This window comes from Fusarium vanettenii, assembly GCF_000151355.1.
Source record: "Fusarium vanettenii 77-13-4 unplaced genomic scaffold NECHAsca_73_unmapped, whole genome shotgun sequence".
NCBI classification, from domain to species: Eukaryota; Fungi; Ascomycota; class Sordariomycetes; order Hypocreales; family Nectriaceae; genus Fusarium; species Fusarium vanettenii.
In genome coordinates, this window is record NW_003315816.1 from 45139 (window position 1) to 62409 (window position 17271).

A 17271-nucleotide genomic window follows, 5' to 3' on the forward strand; every position below is an offset into this window, starting at 1 on the left:
ATAAAGCTATTAAGTTATTATAAGTATACTTAGAGATTAATATTTTTTTTATCTTTTTATTAATATATATTAATTATATATTATATTACTCTTTTAAATATTATTAAGGGGGGTTTTTATTTTAATATAATCTCTTTTATACCTTAAGATCTTTCTCGGCGGTATTTTATATTCCCTATATACCTCGCTGCCCTAAGAAAAGCTATTATATTATCTTTTTCCTTATATTATACTTAATATATTTATTCTTAGCTTTATCCTAATTAAGATAACTTATTTATTCCTCCTTAATTTATTTTTTAATATTTCTTCTTTCCTTATAATATCTCCCTATTTATTTATAATTAAGGTATTACTTATATTTCGCTTTATTATAATATATTAATAGCCTTATAGCCTTTTAATATAATTAATTAGTCCTTAAGGCTCCCCGGGGTAATATAATATATTAGGCCGCTTATAAGTCTTTATATTATTAATAAATAATATAGGGATTATTAGCTTATAGTATAAAGGCTTTTATAATAGCTAATAATACTATTACTAGAAGAGATATAACCTAGATTATTATATATATAATTATATATATAATTATAATAATCTTAGAGATAATAGAAGCTCTTAATAAGGACCCCGGTAATAATAAGTAGGTTATAAAGCGAGTAGATATTTATATTATTATATAGGTTATTATTAAAGCCTAGGGAGAGAGACTTAATTCCTAAGAAAGAGATTTAAGTAAATAATTATAATATAATAGGTATACTTTAGTATTTATCTTATAATTATATTAATAATATCTTAAATACTTTAGCAATGCCTTAAGTTATAATACTTTCTTAATAACTTTAAATATAAAAGATTTATATTATATACTTAATAAGGGTAATATTAAATTAATTACTAAATAGTTAAATAGCTTATAAGGCTTAATAATAAGCTAGAGGGTTCTTAGGTATTAGAGATATTAATAAGGATAAAAATAAGATAATTAAAGGGGCTAACCTTATATTAATAAAGATTAAAGGTTATAAGTATAAGGTAAACTAAGGGTCTTTATAAATATACCTATATAAGCGGGAAGCTCTTTTAGTAATTATATCTATTAATTATTAACCTTCTATAAGCCTTTATATAAGACTTAATCGCAAATAATATTATATAATACCTTAGATATATTAAGAAGTATATTTACTTATTACTTAGCCTAATTAGCTTTAAGTTTAGAAAGCTAATTTAATAAAATATACTTAATATTTATCTAGACCTTAAAGAGGTTAGCCTATAAGTCCTTAAGATAGCCCTTAATAAGCTAATAAATACCCTTAGTATATAAAATAATAAACTACTTAAAGTAATAATATTAATAAATCTATGCCTTAATAAATCTCTTCTTATAGAGATCTAGTTAGGTCTCTATAAAGTAGCCTACCTTATTAATATATATAGGAAAATAATACTTCTTTAATCCCTTTAATCTCTTATTATATATATCCTTAGTTATTAAAGTAATAACCTTATACTATAAATTAAAGAATTACTTTTATTCCTTTTATTACTTAAGATTACTTTTATCTTAAGTAAATAAAGGTATATAATAACTTAGGATTACCTTATTAATATATTATAAGTATAAAAGTAAAGCTAACTTAAGGAAATAATAAAAAGAGGAAATTATATTAATATAAGCTAAGTAGTAATCTATAAGTATTATAGAAAGGAGAGTTATTTTATAGAGCTTATATATATATTATAATTATTAAAAGACCTAGATAAAATCTTTTTCTTTCTTATTACTTAAGAAGGTAAAAATAATATAAAAAGATTATTAATAAGTATTAATATTAATTATATTAAAAAGAGATATCTTATATTTATTAGTCTTATAGGTATAGTCTAATAAAAATACCTTAAGGTATAATTTAAGGTATTTTAATAATTATAGATATATAAATAATATTATTATAACTCTATTACCCTCGTCGATATAAATATTATTTTAAAAGCTATTATTATTTAACTAAGAGATAAAGGTATATATATTATTTTAACCCTAAGTAAAGTCTCGCTTATCTTATATAATAAAGTTATAGATATCTTATTAGGTAATAAATATATTAGAGTTTATATATAAATATAATTTAATTTCCCTTAGCTAAATATTAATATTTATAAGTTAATAGACTTTAGCTTTATCTTAATAAGATAATTAATAATATATTAGATATATTATTAGGCTAAAGCTTAGGGGATAATTATATTAATAGAAATAAATATTAAGGTAATATTAAAGTCTTTATTAAATACTATAAAGGCTCTCTTTTATAGTAATAAAGAGGAGATATCTTATATAATATAATATAATCCTCTAGGTCTTTTCTTTAATTAAGGGTATTCTTAACTAATTATAACTAAATATAATTATAACTCTCCTATTAGTAATCTTCGTAGACTAGGAGGATATAAAGGTATAGCCTCGCGGCGCTACCTAGGTATTAATTATTATAAATAAGTCCTCTTATAAATTAAAGTCGCCCTTAGGAGGAAAAATATCCTTAGGGAAGCTATAAGAGTTATTAATTAGATCTATTATATTAGTAGTAAGGCGCGGTAGCTAGACTTAATACTATAGATATTATTAATCGGTGCATAAGGGTACTAACTAGCGGTGTATAGCCCCTTGAGGCTATATATCCCTCTTATATAATATATCTTATTTATATGCACGGCCGTGAAATATATCACGTGACCTTATTAATACGGCCGGCCGTGCCTATATTGGTTCCCTTTATTTCTTATGAACGATGTCAAGCGCAAACACGATGTTCCGCCGTTGATTTTATTAGTGGCAATATATCTCTCATAATAAGGTGTTCCTCTAGGGGAGAGATATAACTTGTTATAGAATACAATTTATACCACGTAGCCACACTTTGTATGTATTACTTTTTCAGGAATAGACTTACTCTATCAATATTCTTTATAAATTTAATATTATTAGTAGCTTAAGCTAAGAAACTGACACCACCCGTGAGGGTGTTTTTACCAGCTTAGGCTGCCTGGTGGCATGCTACAACTTGATTCACTGCTCTGAGAAAAACTTGACCCTTGTCGGCGTCTTTATCTGATCAAAGCAAATCCGTCAGAGAAGGAATTGTTGCAAGAGCACTACTCTTCCATGAGAGGCCAGAGGGCAGCTCCATCAAGTCTGAGCCGAGCTGACCCACCTAACGGAGTGCGAGAACCAATCAAAAGCGTTAAGCAATTTGATTGGTGGTCAGAATCCTGGAACCAATCAGAGTCCTGGTATCTGCTCATCACGTGGTGGAGTACGTACCGGCACGTACCCAGGTATTCTGCTCTAACAGTGGGTCCTGTGGCCCTTTGTCCAACCAGATAAGTTGTAGTAACTACGATAGATGGTCTAAGGCAGAATGAGCTATTCCTCGGGTCAGTGCCTTCGGATAGAATCATCTTCTCATCAAGGCAAGCCGTGTTGATCATCAAAGCCTTGCTTCGTCCAATGTATGAGTGAAGAGCATTTCCATGAGCATCGTCCATACAAGGGGGAAACTATTGATCACTCTCGACTGCTTTGCTTACGTGATAGAGGGGCATCTCCTGGGAACCAGTACAGGCACGGCCGGCCGTGTCAATAAGGTCACGTGATATATTTCACGGCCGGCCGTGTAAATAAGATATATTATGTAAGAGGGATATATGGCCTCAAGGGGCCACACACCGCCAGTTAGCACCCTTATGCACCGATCAATAGCATCTACGGTATCAAGTCTAGCTGCCGCGCCTTACTACCGATATAATAGATCCAATTAATAACTCTCATGGCTTCCCTAAGGATGTTCTTCCTCCTGAGGGCAACTTCAGTTCACGAGAGGACTTATTCACGGCGATCAACGCCTAGGCGGCGCCGCGAGGCTATGCCTTTACATCCTCCCGGTCCACAAAGACTACCAACGGGAGAGTTACGGTCACATTCAGCTATGACCGGTCGGGAATACCCTCAACCAAAGAAAGGACCCAGAGGACTATATTACGTCGCATAGGATACCTCCTCTCTATTACCGCAAAGGAGAGCCTTTATAGTACTCAATAAAGACTTCGGCATCGCCCTAATACTCGCTTCTACTAACATAATTATCCCCCAAGCTTTAGCCTAATAGCATATCTAGTATATTATTAATTATCTCATTAAGATAAAGCTAAAGTCTACTAACTCGCGAATGCCGGCATTTAGCTAAGGGAGATCAAATTATATTTATATATAAACTCTAATATACTCGCTACCTAGCAAGATATCTATAATTCTATTATATAGGGCAAGCAAGACCTTACTTAGGGTTAAAGTAATATATATACCCTTGCCTCTTAATTAGATAATAATAGCTTCTAGAATAATATTCGCATCGATAAGGGTAATAGAATTATAGCAGTGTTATTTATATATCCGTAGTCACTAGAATACCTTAAATTATACCCTAAGGTACTTCTATTAGACTATACCTATAAGACTAATAAGTATAAGATACCTCTTCTTAATATAGTTAGTATTAATACTTATTAATAATCCTTCTATATTACCTTTGCCTTCTTAAGTAGCGAGGAAGAGGAGGACTTTATCTAGGTCCTTTAACGATTGCGGTATATGTATGAGCTCCACGGAATAACCCTCCCTTCTGTGATATTCATAGACCGCTACCTGGCTTATATTAGTGTAATTTCTTCTCCTTACTGTTTCCCCGAGTTAGCCTTACTCTTATGCCTATGGCATATTAATAAGGCAGTCCTAAGCTATTATATGCCCTTATTTACTTAGGATAAGAGTAATCCTAAGTAGCAAGAGGAGTAGAAGTAATTCTTTGACCTATAGCACGAGGTCATCGCTTTAGTAACTAAGGATATATATAATAAGAGACTAGAGGGGTTAAAGAAGCGTTATCTTCCTATATATGCTAATGAGGTAGGCTACCTTATAGAGACCTAGCTAGATCTCTATAAGGAGAGATTTATTAAGGCGTAGGTTTATTAATATCATTACTTCAAGCAGTTTATCACTTTACGCGCTAAGGGTATTTATTAGCTCGTTAAGGGCTATCTCAAGGACTTACGGGCTAACCTCTTTAAGGTCTAGATAAGTATTAAGCGTATTTTATTAAACTAGCTTTCTAAACTTAAAGCCAACTAGGCTAGGCAGTAAATAAGCACGCCTCTTAACGTATCCGGGGTATTATATAGTACTATCCGCGGTTAGGTCTTACATAAAGGCTTACGGAAGGTCAATAATTAACGGGCATAACTACTAAAAGAGCTTCCCGCCTATATAGGTATATTCACAAAGACCCTTAGTTTACCTTATACTTATAACCTTTAACCTTTATTAGCGCAAGGTTAGCCCCTCTAACTATCTCATTTCTATCCTCATTAGTATCTCTAACGCCTAAGAACCCCCTAGCTTATTATTAAGCCTCGCAAGCTATTTAACTATCTAGTAACTAGTTTAATACTACCCTCATTAAGTATATAGCATAAACCTTCTATATTCGAAGCCATTAAGAGAGCATTATAGCCTAGGGCGCCGCCAAAATATTTAAGATATTATTAGCATAGCTATAAGATAAACGCCAAAGTATGCCTATTGCGCTATAATTATCTACTTAAACCTCCTCCTTAGGAATTAAGTCCCCCTCCCTAGGCTTCGATAATAACCCATACGATAATATAAATATCTACTCGCTTTATAACCCGCTTATTATCGCCGGGGTCCTTATTAAGAGCTTCTATTATCTCCGAGACTATTACAACTATATATATAACTATATATACAACGATCCGGGTTATATCTCCTCCGGCAATAGTGCTACTAGCTATTACGGAAGCCCCTATGCTATGAGCTAGTAATCCCCGTGCTATTTATTAATGATATAAGGACTTATAAGCGGCCTAATATATTATATTACCCCGGGGAGCCTTAAGGACTAATTAATTATATCGGAAGGCTATAGGGCTATTAATGCGCTATAATAAAGCGGAATATAAGTAATACCTTAATTATAAGTAGATAGGGAGATATTATAAGGAGGGAAGAAATATTAGAGAATAGACTAAGGAAGAGTAAATAAGTTATCTTAACTAGGATAAGGCTAAGAATAAGTATATTAAGCGTAATATAGGGAAAGAGATAGCATAATAGCCTTTCTTAGGGCGGCGAGGTATATAGGGAATATAGAATACCGCTAAGGAAGATCTTAAGGTATAAGAGAGATTATATTAGAATAGGAACCCCTCCTAATAATATTTAAAGGAGTAATATAGCATATAATTAATATATATTAATAAAAAGATAAAGAAAATACTAATCTCTAAGTATACTTATAGTAGCCTAATAGCTCTATTTAATAAAGTACTAATTAAGTATATATATAGCATAAAGTAAACTTAGTTATTATACATATTTATAAAAAGTAATAATAGAGCAATAATACCCTATAAGGCGGCCTTTTAAATTATCTATTATATGCCCTACTAAACCCACGATATATAGCCACTCCGGTCAATACTCTAGATATAGATCCCTATCCGCTCTACCTCCCGGATAGTAAGCAGATACCTTATTATCCCCGTGGCAGGCATTAGCCATAAGATCCCATTAACTATATACCAAGGGGGACCACGAAGCTCTAGATCTAAGCCCTTAAGTATGCCGCGAGTCTACCGTGGGGTTATATTAGGATTAAGGCGGTAATACTATTAATTAAGGGCATAGTCGAGCTATATAATATACCAATTTCCCATAGCCTCCCATCCCCACGCCATCAAATCGACTACAATCAGCTAACCTCGAGGAGGGTAGCCAATAGAAAGGGCTCTACTCCTAGCCCCGGGGTTTATATCAAAATAGACTATAGCTAATCTCTTATCTATAGGCAAGGTATACTACGCATACTACTACTAGACCGCGAAGGGAGGCACTATATTATAATTATAACGCCCTAGTGCCTCAATCTACTAGTTACTCGGGATAGGGGCCAGCACCTATCGATTACTAGGTATACTTATCACTAGGGTCATAATATTATTAACAAAGATCGGGATATCAGGGGGGTTCTAACGCTAGCTCTAATAACGATTAAATATCTTAAAGATAGTATTATATATAAAAATAGAGAGCATCTTTTAGCAGAGAAATCCCGGCCTTATATATCTCACGCGTTAAGTCGATTTACTTATATTATTATTATTACCTTAGTATGCTTCATAGCCTCAGGCAGCCTTATCCGCTACGCATAACCAATACCAATAGATAATATAATTCATTAAATAGCTACACTTATATTAAATTACTCACTATATTTAATTACACGCATCACGGCTGCTTCATTAGATAAAGAAGAGGATCTCTTACACACGCACATTAGCGGGCTAACATAACATATCTTATTTACACGGCCGGCCGTGAAATATATCACGTGACCTTATTGACACGGCCGGCCGTGCCTGTACTGGTTCCCGCATCTCCTATGAAAATTGTAAAGGAGGGATCGTGACCTTGTGGTGAGCTATCGCGATGGGATGTCCGGCTCGGTGAGAGGATGGTGTCACGAAACAAGGATGCAGCATGTTTGTTCTCGATATTTAATGCTATCACCGTTACGAGGATGGGCAGAAGATTTGAAATAGAAGACTATAATTCTTAGAGGACCTTGAGGAAATTCATCTGGACATGCCATTCTCCTTTTCTGGGCTTCCTCATGTTGTGCTTTCGGCGAGTTGTGTGTTAAGTCAATTTTGAGTGCTTCAGCAAAGCAACGGTGATAGAGAGTTCAGTCTTTCTCTTGAGGTCCTTTATAGATTTAGGACTTTAGTGCTCGCTATATGGCGAGTGTTTTGAGCTAAAAGCGTGTCAAAAGTCAGACAGTGACATGTGGGAGAGCTTTTATGCGCTTTGGTATCAGTCATCAGTTTTTTGGTCAGCTTTTTTGGGGCTCTAGGGATCGGGGAGCGCAATAGTCTTGGATAAGCGAATAATTTCCATTCAACAGCTTATAGTGTAGATATGATCTTTCATACTATGAGGCAATATCACGTGATGGACGAGACAAGCCTTAAAGGTTGTAATTGTTGTTGCCGGCATCAATTTTATCCCCCCGATCTACTCGCAGCGTCATGGGGGGGGGGGGGGGCCGGAGTCAGGGATTTGGCAATGTGTTGAAAATAGAAGTGGTCGGCAATAGGGTTCGGCGACGGAGGCCTCTGCTTGTGGCCATCTACAGACAGATATAGTCCCTCCAGAACCGGATCACCGCACCAGATTCCCAGCATGTGCGGAATCAACGGAAGGAATGCTGGGACAGTCTGGCGGGATTTTGATGATGGGACATTGGTACAGTAGCTCATGGCATTGGAATCCAATGCCTTCGTGTACTGGCGACTGCATGGTTTCTTGTCGTGGCTAGCAGCTTCCGTTGATAATGTCGATAACATAACAAGGAGCCGGACTATATTTAAAAGGGCAAATCCAAGAAGGAAACATTTGGTAAACCGCTGTAGCTCATGAGCAAAAGGCGAATCTGAGCTACAATCTTTCCAGAAGAGGCATTTTGCTACAGTAGTGAAAGACACAGCTATCACAGCATGGCGGAATCAAAACGCAACACCCTAAAACGCCCTAAATTTCAACGAGGCCTTTGTTTAGGCTGAAGGTCAAGTCGAAACCCGTCTTGCAACAATTCAGTGGTAGACAGCAGACGAGTGAAAATCTACTCGCCGCAGTAGTAGATAGACCAAGGCCTCTATGAACAGGCATCATCAATCTTTAATCCACCATCCCCAAGATTCGATCCTATACCTACATGTTCTATAAGAACTCGTCACCTTCACGAACCACGCCCTCCTGGTAGCCAGAGCCGCCACGAAAAAGTGATTGGTCCCAATCAGGTCTATGAAACAGAGACAGTTACTCGACCAGCTAGGTCTGTTTATGATGGCTTCATCCCTCCATTCACTGCTTTGGGCTAGGATTTCTTTTCCTCCTCGGCCACCATCTTGTCCCTTTCTTCTACCTCCTTTCATCCCATTTTTTCACGCGCGCTTCGTTTCTTATTGTTCCAACACACATATCTTGGAGATCTATCGCGTCTCCTCCAGTCATGTCATGAAAGCAGCGAGGCAGAGGTCAGTTCCATGTATCTGCTCCCGTAGATGACCGCACGTGTTTTGGGTAATGGAGTCCTACCTCACACATGGCAGTAACTTTGGATGAGGTTGTCTCAACCATTCACTACCAAGCTACGACTATTTTCGGGTGTCGAAAGGGCCTCTCAGGCGAAACGTTTCATCAGGACGGTATATGGAAGAGGCGATAACGGGTCGATTTATATCTAAGAATTCGATGAACAATTGGCTAAGCCAGCAGATACAATTCGGAAGGAATTGAAGGGAGTCAGCAGGGAGCCAAGCATACGAAACTGAGGCTCCAACTTCCAAGGGATTCATCAAGATAAGCTAAAGGACAAGACTCTAGCTATCCGGACCGTGGCCAAGAACCTACCACACGGAGGCCAGCCGGTGTGGCTTACAGCAGCTGGCTAGGACCCTGGCAGCCCGGGTCAAACTAGGGGCCTTTGGCTCGACTTATGGTCAGGATCTGGGTCTGGCTGACCAGGCGGATTAGGAAGAGGATCCCGGTCAGGAAAGTCAACAGCCTGCTTGATCTGCCGGGCCCGCTCGGCTAAAAACGGGCCTCTAAGACGCAAGTCTGACCAACTGACCTCTCAGTTAAAAAGGATGAAGGCCAACGAAGCCCAAGATTAAGCAAACAGCGAGTCTGGGTGTGACGCCTGCGGCGGCACCCATAACTTAGCTAGCTGCTATTATGTATTTCCTCTAAGGGCTCCTCTGTGGTTCGAACCCAATCCGGCGATGAAAGATGCTGTCAAATACTGACTTACCTGTCAAGACTTGAAGGGTAAGCTCAAAGATCCCAAGGGGTCATCTAAACCAACCGAGTTAGACTGAATAGGCCGGGGCGTTGGCTGCTATTCCGATACGGTAAGAGTAGTTAAGGCCGCCTTTTATGCTGCCTGGTATTACCTATGAAGGTTAGCTATCCTATACTTCGGAACCATAATCCACCTCTCGCATTAGATCAACCGTTTTAAGAGTTATTAGCCCGCAAGGGCTGATGATACCCTTATAGCTGGAGAAGAGGAAGTGCGGGTCCTGGGCTACGGCTGGGTTGAGATCGTGACTAAATTACCCCACGGGCCTAGAATTATTACTTTGTATGATGTGGTCTATTGTCCCGACTTCCTTTGCAATCCTGTATGCTTATTAACCTCACCTCCATTTTCTGGCCTGCTATTAGACCCAGGTTAGTCCTCTACGGTGATAAAGCCAGATACCCTGCCGATTTTCTCGCAATTATTCTTGTTAATGGCCCAGCCTATTGGATCTCTAATGGATAAAGCCTTTGTTACCTTTTCGAGATCTAATGACTGTGAGCTAGTCTTCTTCTTGCCCTGTTTCGTGATCTTGAGGTTGAAAATAAACTCACGATAAGGCGGTGGTTTAATTATAACCTACTTGGCGCGGAAATTCCCTAGTATATTACTAATAATACTACGATTTCTAACCTCACGATAATTAAATAGCCCCAGAGGAAGGTTTCTCCGACTAAAAGAGAAAAGGCGGGAGGCCCTAACTTTACTATTCTTTATTGCTTTGCCGCAGGGACCTTAAGTATTACTTGTGTGATCTAAATATGGGCTTATTTCCGGGCCAGAGGCCAACAGAGACAGAGCTAGAGACAGTTGAGAGTCCTCCCTAAAGAAGAGAAGAGGTACCCGGCGATTCTCACATAAATCCTCCAACTGGGCTAGATCGGTAGAAAGAAAGTGGGGCCCACCACTACGCCATTCCAACGGAAGTATGATCTCAATCTGTGGGTGATTGCAAGTTCAGTCACTCGGCGCATATAGTGAGAGCGCCAAGATGACAGACAGCAACATCACCATGCTCACCCACTCTCTATTGAAGACATGACATCAACCAGACACATTTACCAAGAGATTTTCTGCTGTTCATGGGCGCAACAACATCCCAAGAAGCGCAATAGACAAAGACAGGCTATGATCACATTAATAATGTCAAACTCCAGCATTAAGCAATACTTTGGCCCTGATCCTGAACGTGGAACACTCTAGGCCATGTTGCAAGAAGTAATGAGCTGGCGCATAAAATTAGCTTATCTAGGGTCTTATAGTTGGGGAACAGCCAGTTACACCCCCTCACGGCGGGATCAATTTGAGCTAGAATTTCAGGTATGATCTTGATCGCATTCTCTCTCTGATGAGTGAGTTGTTTGTCCAAGTTGAAGCTAGGCCCTTAATAGAACAGCTGGGCTAGAAGATGAAATCTCCATAACGGCGCATTATTTGTATAAATCCGATATATATAAATAAGCTGCCCTTTACAATGTGCTGAACTATTCCAAGATGAGGCAACCAAGGCCATCTCTTGTTCATTTGCGTTTAATGGGAATTAAGAAATCACAAAACACGTGCCAATAGTCTATGGATAAGGCTCATTTCTAGAGGCATGGCGCAATTAAAACCATGTCTCTTAGGAGCGCCCCTCGTAATGAGCTAAGGAGTTTCAAGCATTTTCGTACACTTAGGCACATTGTTATAACCTTACGTCAGGTAATGATATTAAGTTGAGATACTCATAGCACCTATAGCATATGTAAGTCGAGAAGTGGTGACTAAAGACTGATTATTGGAGTGGTAAGGATAAGATATTAACAAAGAATTCACATAAAATAAGAAGTTTAAGAATACAGGAAAGAGGTTTAAGAACACAGCAAAAGTTTGTAGTCGGCATAATTACTAGTTTTAGGTAGCTAGATAACCCATATTCTGACTAAGAGTTAATTACTTTTTAGCCTTGACCTCCTCGACCTCCTTGACCTCCTTGGCCTCCTTGGCCTCTTTCTTCACAACCCTAACACGGCTAGCCTTCCATAGCGCAATATGAAGGTTGCGCAGCACCTTCACCTTGGTCCAGATAACCTCCCCGTTGGGCGCGTGTACCTTGACCGGCTTGTCCCCATTATTACCCTTGGCCTTCCCCTTGCCTTTGCCCTTGCCCTTGTCTTGACCTCCGATGAGCTGCCCGGTGACGTTTATATTACTAATGATAATAAGGCTAGCCCGCTATCTCGTTAATATGATATTGAGGCGCTGCGCGTCTGATGTGAAGCCGGGGCCTGGAAAGGGGTAGGCTGTGCCCATGACGATAATGACGACGTCGTTCTCTTGGCCTTGGAAGCCGTCGATAGTTAAGGCCTCGGGCATGGCGGCAAGAAGCGAGTATTGGGCCTTCTTGCATATCCTGGTGATGGCCTTAATGTTGGCCGTGTATGGCGCTAGTATGACGAGCTTGGCCGGATTGATGGCCTTGGCCTGGGAGAACTCGAGAGCTAAGTTTAGGGTAATCTCGACTTGGTCGGGGTATGTCTTTGCCCTAGTCATTTCGTTAAGGTAGACGCGGGAGTTGTCATAGTGGATAAAGAAAGGGGTAAGGCGGCCGGGAGCTGGGGCCTTTATATCCGGAAACTTGTCTTGGATGAAAGCCTCGAGGGCCCTACTGATGGCAAACTGCGGGAGGTCGATCTGGTAGCTGCCGGCGTATTTGATGGGCACGCCGGGGTAAATCTCCGTAGCCATAAGGTCAAAGAGGCCCTCGGCCATCTGCAGCTGGGTCCTGAGGCGGTAGATGGGTATGCCTGAGGCCTGTAGGAACTTAAGAGCCGAGATCTTGCTATTATGGGGGAGGCGGTGGTGGAAGTTGCCGAGTATGTCTTTCTCTAGGCTCGTGAGGATAGTCAGCGGGAGTTGCTTGGGATCTCCGCCGAGGAAGCAAGGCAGGAGGGTGTTGCCCTAGATAGAGATGAGGTCGGCGCGATTTATGTTGGTAGCCTTATTAATAGTGATGCCCTTGGCCTTGGTCTTCTATCTAAAGTATATGGGGTCGTTCGATATAGCCGGAGTGGTGCAGAGTATGTCTGCGCTGGCTACGATCTGGCTCAAAAGGGCCTTGGTCTTGCTCATGATGACTTGAGCACCCTTCTTGAACTCGTCCCAAGGCAGCTTTCCTGATGCTAAGCCGTGAGACAAGGGATGGCAATCTCGTTGAGGAAAGGCGACATATCGCAGATGCGGTCGACCCTCTCCTTGTGATGGCCCCAGTCTACCTTGTTGGCATGACATACCTGCCTGATCCGATCTTTGATGTCTGGGAGCAGCTCGCTTACCTTGCCAAGCTGTTGACTCAAGAATTCGAGATCTTGAAACTTCTTGTACTCATCCCCGACATCATCCTCGTCATGTTGATTAACAACTATGCCAATGCACTTCAGCAGCCTGACTGCTGTCTCGTTGATTTTGGGCTCTGGTGCATCGCTTAGGTTGAATGGCGGGACAAACGCCGCGGCAGAGGCTTCTGCTATAAGTCTGTTAACACATGAGTAACAGTGGGCTCCGGGGGACGCACATGACGCTGACACGGACTCGTCATAGCGTTGAGAGCATGAAGCCCATGACTCGTGAGCCTCAAATACTCTGAGGGGATACTCTTCTGGGATGTCTGAGGTGTCCGGGCCACTTGTTGTTATGGCACGAGCGGCTGTCGATGTTGGCTGGGCAAGGCTAGTGGTCAATGTTGTGCCGTAAAGTGAGTTGATTCGAGCTTGATCCGATCCCCAGGTGCCATTGAGTTCACGCTGCTCCTCTTGCAGTCCCCGCATACACATCAGCATGAGCAGAGCACGATCTTTCGACAGCCATGGGAAGGTGTGTGCTAGATATCTGCCCATGACCTGATACGTGCGCTTCGTGTTCTCCAGAGCCTCTGTCAAGTCACGCGACATTTTCTCAAGAGGAGGGTCAAGGTTTTAAATCTCCCAAACCCATTGGGGCCTGGCGGTCGGGGTTGGAGACTGGTGAGCGGGGGTTGTCAAGCCTGGGACCGTCGGGCCAGGAGACTTGCTGTCGGCGATGTTGAATGTGAAGGTAGGTAGAGACCTTTGGAGTTGAACAAACGTGCCATCTGAAGTGGACCAGCGGAATTGTATGCTGCTATTGCTAGTAAAAAGGAATGCCAAAGGGCCATGGTTCGCCAAGTGCGTCAGGTCGGCGACTGTCGTTTGCATGACCGTGATAAGATCGCCCAGAAACCACAATACTGGTACGTATGTACCGGAGGAGGTGGTTTCCCATGGCTTATGGTGAAATTGAAAGTGAAAGGACGAGTTCAGGGGATCTTCCGGCATCATGATGTTGCATGATCTGTTAGAGCCAGAATGATCGTCTGGTCTGTCATCCGGGCGAAGGCCAGGCTAACACTTCTAATGCGGTTCCTCGTCGAACACCTCCCCAAAGAGGACGATGCGGGCAATGGTCATTTTGCCGATTTCAATAGTAGCAGCGTCCTCAAACCACGACACAGATTGGTATGATGGTTTGGAAGGCAGCGGAGGGCTGCGGTCGAAACGGTAATGGATTGGCATCAACACCAATGACAGAACCAAGAACAACAAGATAGCGAATCTGGAAATCTTGGCCAGATGTGGACTCAGAAACCAGCCGATTGGTGAGCCTGTAACATTGCTGAAGGTGAGTGACACGTCGCTGCCCACCCTTTGGTGAAGTGGATTGCGCGTCACTTGTCGATTTGAACAGGGAAGCTCGGTTTTGAAGACAAGAGGTTCGAAATCGCGCAAAGACGGCTTTGGGGAAATGGCATTGGACGAAGTGAGGTTGTCGGGATCAGACGACGACAGCAGCGGCACTCTATCATCAGCTATTGCGAATGCCCTCACGATCCCGAGATCAACCACGTAACTTGAACGGTGACGGGACGTGTGAGTTTCGGCCTGGCTTTTTGAAAAGGACCTACGAGCTAAGCTACCGTCCGTACCTTCTCTAAATCAAGGTCTGGTAGCCAACATGATGCACCCGTTGGCCCAAGGACATGTTTTTGTGAGTGCTCGAATAGAGTGACCCGTGACACTGCCTTTTACTCAGCCGTTCTATAATGGCGTTGTCACTGTTGTGGGTACGCTTCAGAGAGTTTGCATGGGGAGTTGCCTCATCTGAGTACAGTTGTATGTGGGGCAGGCGGGCAGAATCCTCATCATACGTGACAAGGAGCTCTACTGGCAATGGGGTGTTATCGGGCTGAAGCTGAATGGCAAGTCGGATGGAGTTAAGAGGAGGAGGAGCATGGGGTAGCTGCTGGAACTGGAACACAGGAGTAGGGTTGCACGGTTGTTGGGCACATCTGTCACTGTCTGACGGCAAAGACAGAGGCGCATTCACGTCGATAACCGGGGAGGTAACAACGTCATGCAAACTTGGAGACGGCGCCCTTCTTCTCTTGGAATGCCGGCCGGGTTGCGCGCCCTTCATCGGCTCCATCTCGACATCGGGATCCGACTGTGGCCCCATCTTGATATCGGGATCTGAATCTGGCGGCAGGCCGTGTTGTTCCTGAGACTCAGCGGTGAGCCGTTGTAGCCGTTCTATCAGTCGCGTTCGGTAAGGAGATGAATGCTGATGGCCCCTGACGCGCTGCACTATCGAAAGTTGGGGTTGGTCTGAAGGAGGGAAGACTCTGCGTAGGCGTGACCCCTTCGTTGATCTCTTGGGTATTCCAGGCCTGGATGATTAGGTCAGGGAAGCATGGATTTGATGAGAAATGGCTGTAACGTCGCTCAAGGCGAGGGGAGATGAGTAATGCAAGGGGAAGAAGTTGTGATGTGGAAGAATTGCAGCCTGAACCTCAGCCACCACCTGAGAGGGGGAGAACAAAGAAACGAGCCATGGCCAATGAGGGCCCGTGGTTGCCGCTCGGGAGAAGATATGAAGAGGAACGGGTAAGAGAAGAAATTCTGGTCAAGCGGATGGAGGAGTATATGATATCAGGGGAAATCGAATGGTGCGGAAGAGATGTTGGAGGTTGTTGCTGGTAAAGTTGATGTTATTATGAGGATGTCAGTGGGCAGGATCACGGGATGAAATGTCCACCCCTGGAGGATCTCATCGAGCCTTTGGACATGCTCAAGTACGCAAAAGCCGATGTTTCCTACCAAACTATCCTAACAAAGAAGCTCAGGGGCACCTTAACCTACTGTTTAAAACAGCTAGCCACTCACAGCCACGTTAATCTCACAGCCAAAAAAACGTACATAACTAATTAGAAACCCTATATAGCTACTCAAGGAGAGGATGGGTACAATAAAGACAAGGGGCCACCAAACGATATTAATTCCAACTACTTCTCCCAATATAACAACATCAACCCAACGATTCAGTCGCCGTGGAACATTGAGCATCACCGGAGCGAGTCTTCTTGCATAAAAGAACCACGCGGCCAAACTGGACAACAAGGGCATGACGAGGGTGAAGCTGGCCCTAGTATTTAGCGCCAACCAAGAATGGCCATCGGAGCAAAAAGCTGTCAATCGAGGCCGAGAACCAGTCCACCTCAAGCCTTCTCATAGCCAAGAAGAGACACCAAGATCCTAAGGAACGCCATTGTAGCGTTCCGACCCCAGGATCCAGCCCATCTTTTCCCACCACCAAAGGTCGGCTTCAGACCCTTCTCCAGGGGTGAGAGCTGCTCGACCGGTTCCTCAACCACCCGCCGCTTCTCGCTTGGAAAACATCCCCGAAGCTACGCCAACCCCGCGACCAAGCGGTTCTGAAGCTGACGAGGAGAGGGCCCTCTATGAACAGATCACAATTGTGGCGTACATGATCCGCATCAATGTTTCCAATGAAGTTGAATGTCCGAAGTATAGGAACAGCCTGACTGAGCGCTTGGTCAAGGCCGCTAAGCTTCCTGACGCTAGAACCTTTACATTGTTGATTGAATCGGCTCTCTCAGTAAACCCTTAGGAGACAATGGAATTGGAGGAAGTCTACATCACGAAACGCTGTGTGATGTGATGAGCTGATGAATAGAACGACAGTGCATGAGAGAGGACGTAAGCGATGTGTACGAGCCAGTATCGTTTCATGACTGTTTTTACACTTGTGTCCATTCATGTCTCCTTATTTCATCGATCTGAATAAAACTCTCCCGTGTCACATCGTCCAATAGGCAACGAGAATGTATTGAGTGTGGGAACCATCAACCCATTTGACTGGTAAACACGAGCAACAACATTCTTGGAGAGAAAATACTATCAGC

The 17271-nt window shown here is 41.9% G+C and overlaps 4 protein-coding genes across 4 annotated transcripts; 1 reads left to right on the forward strand and 3 right to left on the reverse strand.

Moving 5' to 3' along the window:
* Positions 1 to 2435: 2435 nt before the first annotated feature.
* NECHADRAFT_88976 (uncharacterized protein) lies at positions 2436 to 3561 on the reverse strand (the record flags this gene model as incomplete). Its single annotated transcript, XM_003040258.1, has 4 exons — positions 2436 to 2488; positions 2664 to 2686; positions 2967 to 2978; positions 3338 to 3561. The coding sequence occupies 4 exons, from the start codon at positions 3559 to 3561 to the stop codon at positions 2436 to 2438; spliced, it is 312 nt and encodes a 103-aa protein (XP_003040304.1).
* An 8669-nt stretch (positions 3562 to 12230) lies between these two features.
* On the reverse strand, positions 12231 to 12401 carry NECHADRAFT_19862 (uncharacterized protein; the record flags this gene model as incomplete). The annotated part of the gene is made up of 1 exon (XM_003040259.2): positions 12231 to 12401. A coding segment is annotated over one exon (171 nt), but the record flags the coding sequence as incomplete, so codon positions are not given.
* Positions 12402 to 14999: 2598 nt separating this feature from the next.
* On the reverse strand, positions 15000 to 15524 carry NECHADRAFT_88978 (uncharacterized protein; the record flags this gene model as incomplete). The annotated part of the gene is made up of 1 exon (XM_003040260.1): positions 15000 to 15524. The coding sequence occupies one exon, from the start codon at positions 15522 to 15524 to the stop codon at positions 15000 to 15002; it is 525 nt and encodes a 174-aa protein (XP_003040306.1).
* Positions 15525 to 16025: 501 nt separating this feature from the next.
* On the forward strand, positions 16026 to 16976 carry NECHADRAFT_88979 (uncharacterized protein; the record flags this gene model as incomplete). Its single annotated transcript, XM_003040245.1, has 3 exons — positions 16026 to 16044; positions 16290 to 16493; positions 16687 to 16976. The coding sequence occupies 3 exons, from the start codon at positions 16026 to 16028 to the stop codon at positions 16974 to 16976; spliced, it is 513 nt and encodes a 170-aa protein (XP_003040291.1).
* Positions 16977 to 17271: the final 295 nt, after the last annotated feature.